The following is a 19,343-nucleotide window of genomic DNA, read 5'->3' as shown; positions in this document are numbered from 1 at the left end:
CCTTCTGACACCTTTGATCCTTGTCCAAATTTTTAATGTTGAATTCTCTAACACGCTTTTGAGATAAGCAGTCCAGACTTTTGGACACTATTCAGGTTGCAAGGGATCCACACAATGTTATTACATTCTCTGTTCTTATTGGTTTCCAAATAGTTGCTAACATTCAATTTCCTTTACAACTTATTGGTCATAACCAAGATCATAACCAAGCAAAATTCAAAACTCACACTCCATCACTGCATATTCAAAGTTGGGATTTCTCCCTGTCTCACCCCCATGCACGTTACTTATTTATAATCTATTTGCTCTCGTTTTGTTTCTCAGATCTCACAAGATGTGCTACAGACAGCACTGGCCTTTGTTACAGACATATCAGCATACTGTGTTACCTCCTTATTCAGATGTTCTGGAATACATGGAAATAACAAGATCCTACGTAAGAGTGCAGACACAGGTCAAAGTCAAATAACCAGAAGATACAGTAGACTGATCTGCCTATTATTTTATGACCAAAACTCAAGTAATTTGGAATCACTTCTCTACAAAACTAATAAATCTGCACATTCCAAACCCATCATGTTAATTCCTCAGAAATAAAATGAAAATTCACAGATCAATTAAGTGAATATCAAACCTATAACAAACTAAAACAGCCTGCCCTATCCATATTGCATTTAGTCCATCAGGTTTCTTGTCACGACTAAACCTCAGAACTATGGCACGAACTGAAATAAATTCTTAGGAATTAACAGAAGGGTATATGCCTTTTTTTTTTGCCAAGAATGAAAAACATTTTAGACTTCCTGAAAAGAATAGGGTAGAACAGCTAAACCCCTAAAATTAAAGGGATGCTTATTAATAAAGGCAGATTTAAAATGGCTTTCAAAGGTTCCTGAAGATGCTACTCATATTCCCTCAAAAGAGCAATAGAGCTTACATCAATGAAGCGCTAAAGGCACAGATAAAACTGTTGAATGAACAAAGCACAGTCCAGGGATAAAGTGTGGTACACAGTTTTGGACTGTGGGGGAGAGAAAGAATATATTGATTCAAAAAGCCATTTTTCACATAGTGCCCATTAGTATCCAGAAAACACATCTGAACATAAAAAAGGGTAAAACCCTAGAGGACAAGAAATCTAAAGTGGAAAGACAGAAAGACAGAAAAATCCTCAAATACCATGATCACCCATGAAGAATATTTTTCCAAGGTTGTTTTTTTTCCTTTGTTATAAGGGTACAGTACGAAGCTTCCCGTCAAAAGTTATTTTTCTTTCCCCCAATCTTTTCCAGTGCAAACAGTGCTTCAACACAAGATGAGAACTTCGTAAGATTATTCATTGCCAGTTCTGCTCAACTACATCAAGGCTGTGTTGGGCCACGACCAAGGCAGTATGCAACAGCACGTAATAGCCAAGTCTCAGTTGAAGAGTCAGATGAATGCTTATCTACTGGTTTAAAATTGGGCCTGACGCCACATTGTGGGGAAGGAAGAAAACTTCAGTGAAGTTTTTCCCTTTCAAGAGTTTAACCTAAACACAGATTGGAGAGAATTTATATATACACGTGTATTTATTCATTTTTATATAAATGTATGTAGGCTGGAGTTTTATTTCTAACTTGCTCTTTATTGTACTGTTCAAACAAGTAATTTGCAGAAGGTCAGGCTTAGCTAAAATTTCGTTTGCCACCAATATATCAGAATTGGAGTAAGTACTGCCAATCAAAGCAACAGATCAGCTGTCAACTACTACCACCTCAGCAAGGTAAGGGCACATTTCACCATTTAAACATTGAGTTAGAGCCCTGCATTTCATCCATACTCGAATTCTTTCAGTTACTTCCTTTATTACCATTGCATTTGATATAGTGGTAAATATTCCTCTAATTATCTGACTCAAGTTTTACAACCAAGTCTTCAGTGTAAGCTGTGTACAGGCCACCTATCCCTACTCAGCAAAACCCACCTGTAGTCCAAGCAAGTTCTGTATGTGCCTTAACACCATTGAACACTTAACTTTAAAAATTAGATTTTACAGGAAAACCTTGACCAGAAGCTAACAGCTATGACAGATTGAAACTCATATGGGAAAGACACATACCACTCCATCGACAATCTTCCAGTCGGCACAACTTTCATATTTTTGCAGCTGCTTTTCAAAGAGTTGTGCTATGGCTCGATGGACAAGTTCATACTGCTCCTATAGCAGGATACCAAACAAGAATTAGTGCATGAGATCTTTATAAAGAATGACGGTACGTTATCATATGATAAAGATTCATTTTAAAACAAACCATACCTTTGTCTGCACTGCAGAATGCCTTTGTGTCCTCATTTCCTGTATTAAATTAAATACATTGAATTCTTCAGGAATTTTCTGAAATACAGAAGGAAGTCAGTTACATTGACATAACTGTTTGTCAGAACAGCAATACAAAAGCTGTTAAGACATCCAAAAGTATGTTTAACCTCTGTAGGTAAAGCCAATCTGTTCTCCCCACACTGCAGCTATTCAAAAGTTTTTTAAAAAGCAATTTGTCTCCAGTACTAGCTTTAAACATTTGATTTAGACCAGATGACAGCATTTCAAATATTCTGGAAATCTGACATCCAATGAAAGCATTAATAGGACACTGCAACATTAATGACGCTTCATAACCTAAAAACCCCTGAATGAAATTATCCCTGTGTATTTGAAATATCAGGCTTTAGGAGCTGCAAGATTAAGCAGAGACACAGAAAAAGTTGAATTCAAAATTGCTTCATATTGAAATACAGTTTAAAAATATTTAGAATTTTACAGTGTTTTTTTTTTAGACAAAAATTTGCTGTCAAAGTAAAGTAAGTTCATACTAAAGCATGAATGCAATGAAATAGCATCCAACCTGCCAAAAGAGTTCTTGAACGCCTTAAACATGTCACTATTTTAGAACATTCGAAAGCTCAATCAATCACTGTTATGAAATTACAGAATGCCACAAAATTTCTTCTAAGATTCCTTACCCCAGCTTTAAGCAAATTCCATGTATAATCTATGGCACAGATGGCTCCTGTTCTTCCACACCCTGCACTATGAACAGAAACAGTTAGGTGTGTTAGAAATTATTTTGTTAAAAACACACTATAAGCTTTTTAGTTCCAGAGTCCACATGAAAAAAAAAAAAAAAAAATCAAAATCACTCAGCTATCATTTTAAGCCCACTCAACCTGACACTATAGTGTCTTAAAATACAAACATAGCAGTGCAAAATGCGAAATGGAGCACTGAAGTTTTTAATGCAAGTCTTCCATAGCCAATCAGAACTGCAATCATGAAAGATTCAACACTGACATTTTTATTGCCTCTTTCGTCACACTATTCCTAGTTGCCGCTGGTTGAACAGTAGGGATTTGTCCAAGTTTAACGATAGCTATGTTAAAGAGTAGAACTGAATACATTTAAAGACTTCCCATATTTTTCTGATTTAGTATCATACCTGTATTTTCTGCTTTTTATTTAAAAACTTGAATCTGAGTTACAAAAAATGACAGTGAACTATCATATTTGATCTTCCCAATAGTAAGAGTTTCTCTATTTTACACATGAAGACTTATAATGCACACATATTTATTACACTATATAATTAGACCGTGGTAAAGAACCAACCTTCACAACTGTATTGACATTCAACAGAAACAGGACAAAGTGAAACAGATTTCAGTGCTAAGGAAGTTTTTTATGGTTTTGGACCTCAATTACTTAAGAGTGACAAGTTAAAAGAGAATGCAGCCAAGGACATTAGATTTCTATACACTTAAGAGAACAACCAAGGTTAAAGAGTTAATAACCCCCAAGAGTTTAACATTTCCTGGCTTCTGAATCTGAATTCAGTTTTTCTGACGTACAATACATTAACTTCTGTTGCTTTAAAAAGTATCAAATATCATAGGTAAGAACTTTCCAAAGATACTGTCAGAAACTATCAATTCACCAAAACATTTTATGGCAGTTTAGTTTCAACAGTCTTTCTGTTAGCCAAATTTCAGTTCAAAGACGAAACTACTGCTCAGAAGCAAAGACTTACCAACCAGAGACTTCAGCCTGCTCATTAGAGATCTTTCTTGTCATATTAGAAGACAGATAGAAAAGTTTTTAGGCAGCGATGCACCTGCTATGTAGTCTCTCCTATTGAGAATGGAGCCTTCACTCCCTCATCTGATTTGCAATGATCTTCAAAGTCTATTTTGTCCTAACGAGGATTTAAATGTCTTAAGAACCACAAAACAGTTTAAAGGCTAATTCTTCTCTGATTGACATTCTGTCTTACACTAAAGAGAAGCAAAATTTCACTGTGGCATGAGTTTGAACACGAGACTGTATGATTTTGAGTCAAGTTTTGACATGAGGAAATATTGCTTTTTTAGAAAACGAAAATAACTAACTTCTGATTTAGAATCAAACTAGTGTATCTCATACCAAAAGTCTAGACTCGAAAAAAAAATCAAAATGTATATAACTTAAAAAATAAATATATTTGATACCTGCAGTGTATGCAAATTGGTACATCTTCATGTTCCTGGTATTCTCTCATCAAGCTGATCATGTCCAGAATAGAATCAAAAGACGAAGGGACATCATGGTCGGGCCAGTTAACATAATGGAATTGATAGACACTACGAGTCTCCTAAGGGAGAAGGAGGGCAAAAGGTGTTAGCATCTATTTGAGGAGTTTGTATGAAGTAATTACTTCTACGAACCTTCACTTTTTGCATAATTAAGGATGGGCAAGCAAAGCCACTCACTGCATCAAAAAACCCCTACAGCTTATACCGCTTAGAAAAACAAAAAGGCAATTCTGAAGTAGTACTTGGAATGCTGCTAACGCACGGGAGAAAGCACTACGGGACAGTTCGCAGAAGTCCCCCTCTATAACACATGGGTTAAAGAACCCACAGCATTGCACGGCTTTAAAAGACTCTCTGTCCTTACTGTCTTAAACTTCGAAAGCGAGAAAGAAAGGGAAAGACCACCATGAAAGGTTCTTTTTCCAATCATACTCCAGTAACCCACATAGAAAAAAAAAAATAGGCGGATAGGTGGGGGGTGTTGTTGCTTTGTCACATTACAAAATAAAGTGTGTGCATGTGCACGTGCACACAGAGGGAAATTCAGGAAACGACATAATCCATATCTAAAAATGGATCACACGTGCAACAACAGTAGGTACATTTCTCTTCTAGTTAGCTCATGTTACAATAGCACTAAAGACAAGGCAAGAAGCAGGCCTTGGAACAGCCTAGTTACTCAGGTACCCGAATCCCTGCAAGACCAAATCCTCTCTCTCATTATCCAAACCATGTGCAGTACAGCTAGTTCTACCGCACCTTTACAAGCTGTTGTCACATCTCTGGGTTCTAGTATACCCTCACAGTGATGTACTAGAGAGGCATATGAATTTTTTGATCAATGTTACAGGTTACGAGTTTCAAAACCTATGCTACCTTCTGGTTAGGTATTTGAGAAGCAACATAGTGGGCCTCTTGAGCATGGAAGTTTATATTGGTTTCCAACTGAATCAACTTTTTTTGATGCTTTGCTTTTGCCAGACCTGTGGAAGTGCTGTAGCTAGTAAAAACAAGAGAAAATCCAGCCTAAGAAAAGAAATTTTAAAAATTCAACTGACTACGTAAAATCAATGTCATCAGTAAGAAGGAAGAAAAGTTACAGTTGCCTATTAAGGTCCACCAAGAACTTTCACTTAATTACATTTACAGAGACAAAATCAGTGATTTTTCATATTAGCAGAACTGTCAGAAACAGAAAATATCTGAATTTATGCTTTTTATATGGAAACTAAAATTAAAAGGAACCTTCATAGTCCTTTTCTACTGCTACTTTTTAAGAAAGAACCTGGTGGTTTAGCTTAAAATAATCTTCAAGTTTCAATCAAACTGATTTTCCTCATAGAAGCTAGAATAACTTTGTATATTTATATGAATTTTATATTCTTTGGCATAGTATTTTGTAAGATACAGAAGTGACAAAACTTTTCATTATTCTGGAAAATCAGAAACTGAACATAAAAGGATATTACTTCATACCACAAATACATATTTTCCTCCCCGGTTCAAGGCTACACTTAGGATTCTTCAAAGAAAGATGAAAAGTCTGTAATTCATTACCAAAAAGCATGCCCACAGAAATTCTGAAGCAAATTTGGCAAGTCTGAAGAAAGATCATTTTATCAGCTGCATAGGTTGAATATCAACATATCTTGTTAATCCTTTCAGTTACATTACTCCTTAAAGGAATGTGAACCTTGTGCTCTTTGCTAAGATCAAAAGCATAGCAAAATGTAGCTCCTTGTTATTACTTACTTTTTATGCAGTACACAGGCAACCTATAAAAATTAACTGGAACAGAACCGATGGAAGTCAAGTAGCTAAACACGATTTGCATACATATATAGCATATGCAAGCAAAATATAAGTTAGCCACAGTTCCTGAAGTAACCACTTCTCATGATAATCAGACATTAAAAGTAATGTAGGTTCTGCTTAGGGGTTTTTGATATCTTTTCAGTTCTATTTTTAAGTGCACCATTTCACAAATTGTTGCAAACCCCATAGTTGTTACGCAGTTGGTGTCTGCTACCTAAAAAGTTTCATAGCACACTAACAGAAACAAACTAATTAAAAGTTCACGCATCCCACCACAGGCACCGAGCAAGCTACTGCAGACAAAAATCACCCCCCTCATGATTAAACAGTTTTCGTAACTGTTGTGATATCAATTGCTGAAATGGAACAAAGCATTGCTAAAGAGAACATAACCATAAGTGAGACTAATCTGTAATAAATAATTTCTCAATACAGGTTGCCAATTAAAGTTACAGGTATTCTGTAAAACAGACTATGAACCCTCATGTTTTTGCAGGACAGCTCTACACTTATTTTTATTTACTGACAGTTGCTTTTCAAAAAATAAAAGTCAACTCAAATCTGACACTTAAGTATACATTTGCAGGAAAGTCTTAAATCATTCATTCTTAACACTTATATGACAATGCAAGTGCTTTTATTTCACTGAAAATATAACAAATTTCACAATTAACACAACACTCACTTTATGAAGTAGGTCTCAAGTTTTACAGTAGTTTGTGTTGTAAGTTTTCAGCAAGATGCATAAACTCAGTTTCTTCCATAAAGAAACTAATTATAACCATTTAAAGCTGGCAGCTTAACAAAGTGTAAATGGATTTGTTTACCAAAATACTTGTCTGGTAAGCCAATTCTACATCTTGAACACCAGGATATCAAATCTTTTACAAATTCTTTAGTCTTGAGCTCACTTTTAAAAGTACATTTCTATCTTGACCCTTCAATATACTACATACAATTCCTTCATGCAGACATTGTCCAAGCAAAAAAAAAAAAAAAAGCAACTCAATTCAATCAAGAACATTTCACATTTTTCAGATCTATTTCAATTCCAAGAAGAGTAATGTTTTACAAGCTAGAGTAAGAAACTTTTTTGGGAGAAAAATAAATCACTAAGTTGCAGTCATTCTTGCTTTATTTTTATTTGGCAATACAAATACATGAACAGGCATCAGAAATATCTTTTAACATTGTAAAACCCTGCAAAAAATTGCCAATAAATGAAGTATAGGGCAAATTCCATAAGTACACATACTTTATCCAAAAAGCAGCTAACTAGCAGCAACAGGAGATTTTGACAAGTTTGATTCAGTTTTTCATTATATATTCAGTTGGGGTAAACAGGGAAATTCTCCTATGGTGACAGAAGCTTTCTAGTTGTTAACACATGATATTGATGACTACCACATACCTGTGGCTAATCAAGAACATATATAAAAGACAAGTAGAGTTTCACTACTCTTTTCTTATATACTAAGCTTTTAATATCACTTCTAAACTTGACGATTTACATACAGAGTCAGCATCTATAAAACTGAAGATATTTTCATGAGTTTCCTCCATTGTACCATCTACAGACCTTTGAGCAACCATTGAAATTGAGACCAGAAGTGGTTGTATACTTACATTTTGAAATTCAAGTAATAATGTTCTAATGAAGTAATCTGTTCTTGCTTGCTCAGCTTCCTAAACATGAGGAAACAGGAACGAAATGGAAAAAAGGTCAACATGCAACACACAGGATATAACTGAAAACCCAAACTTTAAACTCGGGTGTCTTTTTTTCTTAATTTACTGGTTTTGTATCTACAATTTCCCCAAAAGACAGGCAATCAAAACGTTGATTTTAAAACATCAGCAACTTAGATTGCTACACAAGATACCTGTGAAAAATGTTATTTTTACTCAAAATAAAACCACAAGTTTTCAAACCAGTGTCTCGCCTGCTCCTGAAAACATCAATAAACCTCATAAGAGTATTTTAAATAGTTCTTTTGCTTTATTTCTCCATACATTTAATTTACAGATTGCCTCCTACAGCCATCCTTCTATAACACTTATGCTGTATCAACTTCAGCCTCTTACCACTCTATCCCACGTCATCTCCTTTCATTTTTTCCCCTTCCATTATTTTCAGTTAAGGGTGCATCTAAACGCAGAAAGCTTAGTATTACAGCTTCCCACAGTGAATTTAGGAGACTGCATATACATTTTCACCTGTTCCTATCTACTGCTAGGAAGTTCCTATCTACTGCTAGGAAGTTCCTATCTACTGCTAGGAAGTTCCTATCTACTGCTAGGAAGTTCCTATCTACTGCTAGGAAGTTCCTATCTACTGCTAGGAAGTTCCTATCTACTGCTAGGAAGTTCCTATCTACTGCTAGGAAGTTCCTATCTACTGCTAGGAAGTTCCTATCTACTGCTAGGAAGTTCCTATCTACTGCTAGGAAGTTCCTATCTACTGCTAGGAAGTTCCTATCTACTGCTAGGAAGTTCCTATCTACTGCTAGGAAGTTCCTATCTACTGCTAGGAAGTTCCTATCTACTGCTAGGAAGTTCCTATCTACTGCTAGGAAGTTCCTATCTACTGCTAGGAAGTTCCTATCTACTGCTAGGAAGTTCCTATCTACTGCTAGGAAGTTCCTATCTACTGCTAGGAAGTTCCTATCTACTGCTAGGAAGTTACCTTGGAGGTTTAAAGGAGATGGCACATCGCTAGCAGCAATGGAGCCCATATACACCATCGTACCCACAGGTAACACTCTCAGCTGTAGCTGAGGAGTCAATGACAACGTACACACAATCCCTTTTCACAAATACTTGCCATATATGAGAGCATCATCCACTATGTTCAGGGAAAAAAAACCACAAACCAAAACCCACAAAAAAGCCAACCCCCCAGGCCAATTTTTAGATCAATTTAAGGTAGGAAAAGGCTACTCAAAATGTTTATAGACTGAAATTTGTAAGTATACGCTTTCTTGACAGGATGAAGTCAAAATGTACTTAATGCTTGGTAGACTATTTTGAAGTCAGATTAAGAATAGCTCAATAAACTGGCATGCTACCTCTTTATGAGCACCTTAAAGCACTTCAGCTAGAAAATAGCAGCAATTCCTGTCCAAACCCATGTAACTTTGAGTGAAGGAGAAGAAAAGTTTTGAAATCAATTTGGAATGGATCAATTCCACTGCTTCAGGATTAAGTGAACAGCTAAGGCCAATCGTGAACTGCAGCATAAAAAGTTCACAGTAAGATCATTTACACTGACAATGGTTATAATCTTTAATGCCAGGTTTCATTCATATCCTAATAGTAACTAACAGAACATATTAGAACCTGAAGATACTACCAGGCAGACAGTTTAAAAATAATGACATGAAGAAGTGTTTTCTTTCAACAACACAATGATGAGAACATCAGAAAGAGGGACAAAAACCAAACAAAAAAAAAAGTATCAAATTCATCATCCACTGCATTATAAAAATATTGATAATGCAGGGGCAACATCAAATTAAAGGAGTCCTGCTAGTCCCTCACTAGAAGATGACAACAAGTACAAGGAGAAGGATCACCCTATACACGGCTTATTTTCTATTCTCTTCCCTCAAGTAATTAGGCTGTCATTGAACACAACATGATAGGCTGGGATGGCCCTTGGCATCATCCAGAAGTGAAGGCTACGCGATCACAACTCCAAGAGCTAGAAGTAGTGCAAACAGGCCACATGTGTTTAAAGCAGGAAGGAATACAGATACAAAAGCAGGTGTGTACAAAGGCCACCGGATACTATCCAACACCTTGGGAATGCTGGTATTTATTTTGATGGCTATGATCCCACATCCTGAAAACCTCAAAATTAATGAAGTGAATTTCTGCAACATAAGCAGTCCCCCTTTTGTGAAATGGTAATTGCACCATGACTTCTTTAACTTTCCAGCTTTCTCTACTGCGGAAAGATGACTGCAAAAACCCACTGGGGTACACTCCTGTGTGATGCTGAGATGACAGGTGCCAAAAGAATGATTACTTTTAATTCCCTGCTGTGCTTGGTGTAGAGGATATCCACAGTCCCTCTTCCTGCCTATTAATCTGCCAGAAATCCTTACGTTACCATTTATGAGCTAGAATCAAAACTGGAAGAGGCTCAGAGATCAGAATTCCTGATAACACTGACAACATGCAATAGAAACGTTCAGGTTTCCTCCTTCTGGAATCATAGCTTACTTGACAGTTACACCCCAGGAATTCTCCAGGAAAAGATTCAGACCCCATCGTGATCTGCTGCTCATTCTTGTTTTGATTTTAAAAGCAACAATAGAAGCATAGGAAGTAAGTATTTTCAAATAAACCCGTATCTGTTACCAACAGAAATAAGTTTAAAAAAAATTAGGAGCTTAGTCTCCGTTTTCTTTATTCATGCTAATTAACTTTATGTAACTAAGAAAAGAACCTATTCTGGTGTTACTTTCACTTCTCATTTCTCTTCTTCATGCACATCCAGAATGCACAAGTCGTAACAGAGAAAAACAACTATCTGAATATGATCTGATTTCTTGAGAATGGTACAGATATTCAAAACTAAATCATGTAAAGCTAAAGAAACGATACATAAAAAGATACAAGACCAAGGCATACAGGTTCCCTACTTTTTTTTTAAAAAAAAGAAAAAAATAATGGAGGATTCAAAAAACCACACAGCTTAGATACATACATTGTTTTCCACTGCATTCCTTTGAGAGTCTTTGTGTAAAATTTGGCACCGAACAATTAAAAAAGCATTTGTTTTGTAATACAAACTGTTTGTTGAACGGTTATTTTAAGTTTCAAAAGCATCTAATCTTCAAAATTGATTTATAAAGCTTTATACTTACACAAGAAACACGAAATGGTCCAAAAGTTACAGCTGCTTCTCCATACAGAGGCCAGTAACGTTCACATTTTTTCTGTTAAAGCAAAGAACCCTAATTTATTTCATGTGTAGTACCAAAAGAAGATGATTAACAGAAGCAGAGCAGACAAAATTATAATCTCAAATGCCTTATTCTCTTATTTGGTGCTTTTCCTCAACATCTGGCTACTGGTGCCTTGCTGGACTTCTTTTAACATTAAGTAAAATGTCTTTTCTTTTGGATACCAAAAGAAAAACAAAACCAAAAACCCAGATGGCCAATAAATACAGACAAAATACACTTTGTAAATTAGGATGTGAACTTCATGACCACCTACATATGCACAAGCACACATCATAGAGGGAAGCAATGAGAGCTAATTTAGTTTCTGAAAGTTTGGAGTTCATAATTCTGGACCACCTTTTTTTTTTTTTTTCCTTCTCAGATCATAAGAATATAGCAGAGAGATTCAGAAGACAGGTTTTGCAGCTGTATCAGTGGACAGGAAACTCTGAAGGATTCAGGATTTTGACAGTTAGCCTGCATCCCATGAAGAGTAAGACTTTTCCAGTGACATGACCAGAAACAGAGCACTGGTACAGTTCTGTATATATGTAAATTCCCCCAAGATGACACATAAATCTTCACAGGTATTGGCACAGTGCCCCACATGGGCAATGCTTGTTTAGTTTTGCGTTTAGCATACGTACCCTTCCCATTTCAAATTCTCGACAAGCCATTACAATTATCTGAAAAGAAAAAAATATGGTAGAAGTTAGCTGGGTTTAGATCAAGTAAATTCACCAACACTTTACTGCTTGCTTCTCTCCAGGCAGATACTGACACTCCTTAACTGGTTACTATTCAAGAGACTAATTAATACTTTTTTCCTACCTGAAGATGCATGTCTGAAATAGTACTCAAGTTTTATCCTGCACAAAATAACCTACAAGACCAACAAAACATTTTAAAGCTTCTTAATTTAATTCACTGTAATCCTGTATCAATACCTTACTTATTTATTCATCCTAACTGTAAAGTCCAAAGTTAATCACAAAAATATAGAATCATTTGCTGACTGGGAGAAACATAGCTGTATTTGTTTAAAATGACATAGACTGCTTCAAATAGGTGCAGAAACCTATTCAAAAAAAACAATAATCAGATTTCTTAGGGGAAAGCTATTTCAGATACATTAATGTGAATAGCACAATAAAAAAGTACCAACAGGAAAGCTATCTGTTACAATAAGTAACCATGATTTAAGTGTCTGATAAAACAAAAAATATTTTCAGAAATAATTTGTTGAACATATCCAATTTTAACAGTACTTAAAAGTTAACTGCTGACAATAGCTGTTTAAACAGATGTAGAATATATAAACCAATAAGTAACACAAACCCAGCATAAATGGAAAGGCAAGCTTTTATTTTTTTTGTTTCACATGCTGCCTCTGTATCTGATTTTGTCAGGCCACATTAAGTCAGAGTTGTAAGGTCTCCCACAGGACAGATACAGCCAAGCACCAACCTATTCATAAATACACATGACATCATATTCATTCAATAAAATTATAACTTTGAATTTGTATCATTAAATTGAATAAATATTATTAACAATCTACAGAATTATATTTAAACTCCAAAAACAAGATTTGAGAAGTAAATAGACTAAATCACTGTCAACATTTTTGATAATAGCAGCCAGCTCAGGCAACAGACACACAAACACTGTGCCATGAAAAAAGGTAATACCCAATTTTGGTTTTTAAGTAGGTACTTACAGCAACATTGTATTCCCATATCATCCTCCAGAAGTCTATTACTGTATTTGCTAATGGTCCCTGGGTAGCAACATATGCTTTTGGCCCATGTACTCCCTAGGATTGCACAAAGGAACCATTAATGTTTAGAAAGAAAATTTATCTGCACTGAATAAAAAAGGCTTTAGGTTATAATCATCTAAAATTAGAATTATTATTTTTTTTATACAACAGGAAGGGTGAATATGAAACATGAGCCCCATTACATTAGTGGGAATTGCGCCAGTGATTTCAAGGGGCCCAAAATTACAAGAGCTACTGTGCTGCCAGAGACTGTAACAGAATATACTAAAGTTTCTGTATGTTTAGATTCTGAAGACTTCCTTTAAGTCCACACTTTCTTTGTTACTAAACATTTAATGATGAAAATTTGAAAATCCTTCTGCTAAAAAGCATCCCCTTGAACAAATTTAAGTTCCACCCTCCCACTAATACTGCATTTCAAAAATCCAAATTTTTAAAATTTGTTTTATATAAAGCTTGAAGACATTTACATTCAGCTTTTCAAACTAAACATTGAAGAACTGAGATTTACAGGAACACCTGTTTCTGAATCAGCATTACTGCATAGAAGTAGCATCAGAATAAGGCTACAAGGAAAGTTCAAGATATTTACACTTTGGAACAAAACTGTAACAGGCTTTTAGCCAAATTCTGGCTTCTCTTTAAGAATGTGAGACAATTTCATTGCCACACTTCTGCCATGAACAGCAAGAAGTGCATATTAGCATACACAATTTGTCAAACGCTTCATTTATGATCCCTAAAAACAGCCTCTCAAAATCTTGTATTTTTAATACTATCAACTGTTAAAACAATCATACCCGAATTTTCCTGTAGTATAAAGTTCCAATTTGGTTGCCTGTCACGTTAAAATTAAGTATATAATACTTACACTTAGAATAATACTAGAACTTTAAAAATTGCTTTATAAATGGCATCACGTTAGCAAATTTATTCAAGCCATAATAAAAGAAAATCTTCCCATACAGCTTTAAATTCTTACCTCAGACTATAATATTAAAGCCACACTGATATGAAATAAAAGCTTAAAAAGAATTTAAGAACTGTTAAGATAGTAATACATACCTTAATGAAGTTTGCATTGATGTAGTCTGAATCTTGTGGGGGAGTTTTTAAGGTCAATTTAACCCGGCTATGATCAACTGAAAGAAGAATTTTTTTTTTTTTTTAAACAAGAATTACATGTAAATCAGTACGTAACAGTAAATACAACATACATAGTACTTATTATACGTATAGAAGAAATTAAGCATTAAAGAATGTTTCCCAAAGATAAGTCACAGACGCAAGTCAGTCAGTTATAGGTAAACCAACTCAAGCAGAGTAGCTCCTACGGCTATGGGCTTCTGATGCTCACATTTACAGAGTACCAATTACGGAAATTCCAAGAGCAGTTCATTCCAGACAGGCAAAATTGAATTGATCAGAAGTAACCAAAATTGTAGTTACACAATATTAACACACATCATGACTGTCAGAATTAAACACATATTCACAGAAAGCAGAAAGAATAAAACACCAGTCCACAGTTAAAGCAGCCAGCAGGTGTTAAAAGTCTCTGCCAAGCAGGACCCATCAAATATTACAACATGAAACATCACGGGGGTTTATAGCTCAGGCACAGACTAACTTCTATCCCCTAAACACTGGGCCAGGCACTTCGCTAGGGCACTTCTAAACTAGAAGCAGCAGATTCCTTCATTTAGGGGGTTTTGACATCTCAGGTTTCTGCCTCAGGCATTACCGACTGTCCCAGAGAAAGCTTCTTCTAGAAACGGCAGATCTTTGGAAACGAAAATCCTCAGCAGTCCTAAAAATAGCCTTTATTGCATGTTGACAGAATAAACTAAGCATCTTGAAATTTTTTCGTGTTGAAAAAATTAATATAGAAACGACTCAATGAATCTTACTAAGAAGGAGGGTAGGTGGCTGGCAAGTTCGCCAGTCCTTCCAGCTCTTGTTGATACCAACACTTCCTAGCTATCACATCAAAACCATTCAAACTATCTCTACAATAGAGGCTGCTTTAGTTGGAAATCCAGATTAAAAACAAAAAAGTTATCTACAAACTGGGGAACAGAGGCATCTGCAGAAACAGCATCTGCTCAAGCAATTTCTTTTCCTTTCTACTTCCAGAGTCAACTCCTCAACCACAGAACAGCTGGTAAAACTTTTATTACGGCTAAACAAGAAAAAATAAAGAATGAGTCTTAACTAAAAAGCAGAAATATGGTTGGTTGGTGTTTTGGGTTTTTTTTTTTGGTGTTTTTTTTTTTTTGTTTTGTTTTGTTTTTGTTTTTTTCTTTTGTTACAACACCACTGGTAATAAAACGAGGAACCATGCCCACAAGTAGTACATAGTAAGAGCTATTTCTATACAGAAAGCTCTGGCAAAAATCTTCCAAGGTACTTCCTTCCAAGACAGTGAGATTTTCTACCAGGGTCCTGATAATATGCAAAACACGTTTGTGTTACCATGTAATCCTTCCTAAAAAAGCACAAGCGTAGATTACAAGACGTTTAGAACACAGATCTAAAGACAACACACTCTCACATAAAGGCCTGGAGAAACCCTTAAAACACTTTAAAGCATGCAATGGTGTCTCACACTTAATAAAACTACTTTTAAACAGCAGATCAGACTAATTAAAGTGGTAGGCTAAAGAGGGCTCCAATCTTCCCAGCACAGTAGATCCAAAATTCTAGAGACATTTCCAAATGCCAACATTTCCAGCCTGCCTGCATCTGCCACAGCTCAGCTCTTTAAGAGCTTTTGGTCTGGAATACAATTCTCCAAGAAAAAGTCCATTGCAGGTTCCAGCTTCAGAAGATTAAGTGCTTGGATATTTACACATAGCTTAAAGGCTCAGTTCACAATATTACCAACTGGTATTTTCCGGTAACCATTGAACACCACATTTCATTTAACTAGCATTTAGGATGGCTTAGTAAACTATAGTGTGAACATGCACACATCTTTTACTCTGAAGCCAGTTGTGAGTTAGTATTGAGGTGCTGATCTCTCTGGCAGCAGTAACAATTTGTGATAAATATACACTAATCTCCAGTTAAGTTACAAATGTAAGTTCTTCTCTAGATTTATAAAATATAGGCAAAGTATCATCCCCCTTCCCCCTCCAAAACATCTCCTGGCTTTCATTTCTGTCAAGCTGGTCTCCCATCACTTTATTGCTTGAACCTTCAGATGTTTGAAGGCATTCTCAGTTTAACTGAAAATACACCTTCAATCTTCCTCAATGTCAGCTTTGAGGTTTGCTCATTTTCCCCACTGTGACCTGCGAACCCTTGCAGATCCCAATGACTCAGTTTTTATTTTCATGCAGATGAAAGAAAAGCACATCTACCGCCCTAGTTGCAACCATTCACTACTACAGAAGCTATTGTCTCATCAATCCAGCCTAGGCACTACCAAGGTTTTGCTGTATTGTTCATCATCTACCAAACTTCTAGCACAGAAGAAAGAGTATAACAACCCTTATTAAGACAACAATAACAACTTCCCCTCTCTATTTCACTCCATCAAACATGTTTCCTCCCAACTAAAAAACCAAAACAAACACAAAAACCCCAATGATATTTAACAGTTTTGCTGCAGTTGAGCTTAGTACCACACAACACTTCAACACGTGATATACGTGTTTAACACGTATTTCTTCAAGGCATTAGTCAATAGGACTCCCTGGGAAACTGCTCTCAGGGACAAAGGCGCAGAACAGAGCTGGCAGATCTTTAAGGACGCTTCCCACAGAGTGCAAGAGCTCTTGATCCCCAGGCGGAAGAAATCAGGCAAGGAAGGCAAGAGACCAGCATGGATGAGTTGAGGCCTGCTGGTTAAACTAAAGGGCAAGAAGGAAATGCACAGGCAGTGGAAAGTACCCTGGGCAGGGGACAGGTACCCTGGGAAGGGGATAGGGACACTGCCCGGTTGTATAGGGACAGGGTCAGGAAGGCCAAGGCACAGCTGGAGCTGAACTTGTCAAGGGATGCAAGGAATAATAAGAAGTTACGTCAACCAGAAAAGGAAGGTTAAAGAAAGCGTAACCCCCTGATGAGCAAGACTGGCAAGCTGGTAAGAACAGACAAGGAGAAGGCTGAGGTACTCAATGATTTTTTTTTTTTTGCCCCAGTCTTTACTGGCAACCTCTTCCGACACATCTCGTGAGGATGGGCCGCAAGATGGGGACTGGGGGAGCAAAGCCCCTCCCACTGTAAGAGAAGATCAGGTTTGTGACCACCTGAGGAACCTGAACACACCTGAGTCTACAGGACCTGATGAGATGCCTCCCAGAGTCCTGAGGGAACTGGCTGATGTAGTTGCTAAGCCACTCTCCATGATATTTGAAAAGTCCTGGCAGTCAGGTGAAGGCCCTGGCGACTGGAAAAAGGGAAACATTGCACTTGTTTTTAAAAAGGATAGAAAGGCGGAGCCTGGGAACTACTGATCTGCCAGCCTCCCCTCTGTGCCTGGGAAGGTCATGGAATAGATCCTTCTAGAAGCGATGCTAAGGCACATGGAGGACAGGGAGGTGATTTGAGACAGCCAGCATGGCTTCACCAAGGGCAAGTCCTGCCTGACCAACCTAGTGGCCTTTGATGGTGGAGTGACTACATCAGTGGGCAAGGGAAGAACTATGGTTGCCGCCTGTCTGGACCTCTGTAAGGCCTTTGACATGGTCTCCCACAACATCCTTCTCTCTAGATAGGAGAGATATGGATTTGATGCGTGGACTGTTCAGTGGATGACGAACTGGCTGGGTGATTGCATCCAGAGGGTAGTCAGGCTCCATGTCCAGATGGAGATCTGTGATAAGTGGCATCCCCAAGGGGTCTGTACTGGGATCAGTGCTGTTTAATATCTTCATCAATGACAGACAGTGGGATCGAATGCACCCTCAGCAAGTTTGCAGATGACACCAAGCTGAGTGGTGCAGCTGGCATGCCTGAGGGACAGGATGCCATCCAAAGGGACCTGGACAAGCTGGAGAAGTGGGCTCGGGTGAACCTCATGAGGTTCAACAAGGCCAAGTGCAAGGTCCTGCACCTGGATTGGGGCAACCCCCGGTATTAATCCGGGCTGGGGGCTGAAGGGACTGAGAGCAGCCCTGCCGAGAAGGACTTTGGGGTACTGGCGGATGAAAAGCAGGACATGACTTAGTAATGTGCGCTCACAGTCCAGAAAGCCAATCGCAATCAAAAGAAGCGTGGCCAGCAGGTCGAGGGAGGTGATTCTCCCCCTCTACTCTGCTCTGGTGAGACTCCAACTGCAGTGCTGTGTTCAGCTCTGGAGTCCTTACCACAGGAAAGACATGGACTTGTTGGAGCAGGTCCAGAGGAGGGCTACAAAAATGAGAGGGTTAGAACACCTCTCCTATGAGGAAAGGCTGAGAGAGAGGGGGCTGTTCAGCCTGGAGAAGAGAAGATTTCGGAAGACCTTATTTCAGCCTTTCAGTACTTAAAGGGGGCCTATAAGAAAGATGGGAGCAATCTTTTTAGCAGGGCCTGTTGTGATAGGACAAGGCATAACAGTTTTAAACTAAAGGAGAGTAGATTCAGACTAGATATAAGGAAGAAACTTTTTACAGTGAGGATGATGAAACACTGGAACAGCTTGCCCAGAGAGGTGGTAGATGCCCCATCCCTAGGAACGTTCAAGGTCAGGCTGGACAGGGCTCTGAGCAACCTGATCTGGCTGAAGATGTCACCGATCACTGCAAGGAGGGGTTGGACTAGATGACCGCTAAAGGTCCTTCCAACCCAAACTACTCTATGAGTCTATATCCTCCAGCAAAACATGAACACACATGCCTTTCCTTCCCAGTGCAGCAGCAAGCACTGATCAACAGTAAAAATTCCAGCACTAGAAAAACAGATCACACAGGTATACGAGCATCTGAAACACACAATAATTCACTGGAGTTTATTACCAGAACACATTCTGAAAATGAAAGGTAATGATGCTTAAGACCATTCACAACTTTGAATTGAAAATAAACCTCCTAACAGCTCTGAGAAAGCTAAGGAGAGTAAAATGTATCTGTTGCTAATTGTCTGGGATATGAAAAATGGCATTTGTCAGAAGACTATCCTTTAATCTCACTGTTGGCTGCTCATATTGAGAAGCACAGTAAGAGCTTCTGAAAGACATGGCCTCATGAGCTACACAA

General features: G+C 37.5%; 1 protein-coding gene across 1 annotated transcript in view; it reads right to left on the bottom strand.

Moving 5' to 3' along the window:
• Positions 1-19,343, bottom strand: part of PTPN12 (protein tyrosine phosphatase non-receptor type 12) — an 82,786-nt gene that overhangs the window by 32,088 nt on the left and 31,355 nt on the right. The window contains exons 3-11 of the mRNA XM_086474355.1: positions 14,224-14,300; positions 13,096-13,191; positions 12,023-12,061; positions 11,295-11,366; positions 8,047-8,106; positions 4,522-4,664; positions 3,004-3,070; positions 2,300-2,377; positions 2,102-2,200 (exon numbers count right to left, since the gene is read on the bottom strand). Coding sequence (XP_086330481.1) covers positions 2,102-2,200; positions 2,300-2,377; positions 3,004-3,070; positions 4,522-4,664; positions 8,047-8,106; positions 11,295-11,366; positions 12,023-12,061; positions 13,096-13,191; positions 14,224-14,300 — 731 coding nt within the window. The remainder of the gene's footprint in view (positions 1-2,101; positions 2,201-2,299; positions 2,378-3,003; positions 3,071-4,521; positions 4,665-8,046; positions 8,107-11,294; positions 11,367-12,022; positions 12,062-13,095; positions 13,192-14,223; positions 14,301-19,343) is intronic.

This window comes from Leptosomus discolor, chromosome 1, assembly GCF_034619465.1.
Source record: "Leptosomus discolor isolate bLepDis1 chromosome 1, bLepDis1.hap2, whole genome shotgun sequence".
Taxonomy (NCBI): Eukaryota; Metazoa; Chordata; class Aves; order Leptosomiformes; family Leptosomidae; genus Leptosomus; species Leptosomus discolor.
The sequence above is the reverse complement of the archived record's forward strand: the minus strand, read 5'-3'. Positions and strand labels throughout refer to the sequence as shown.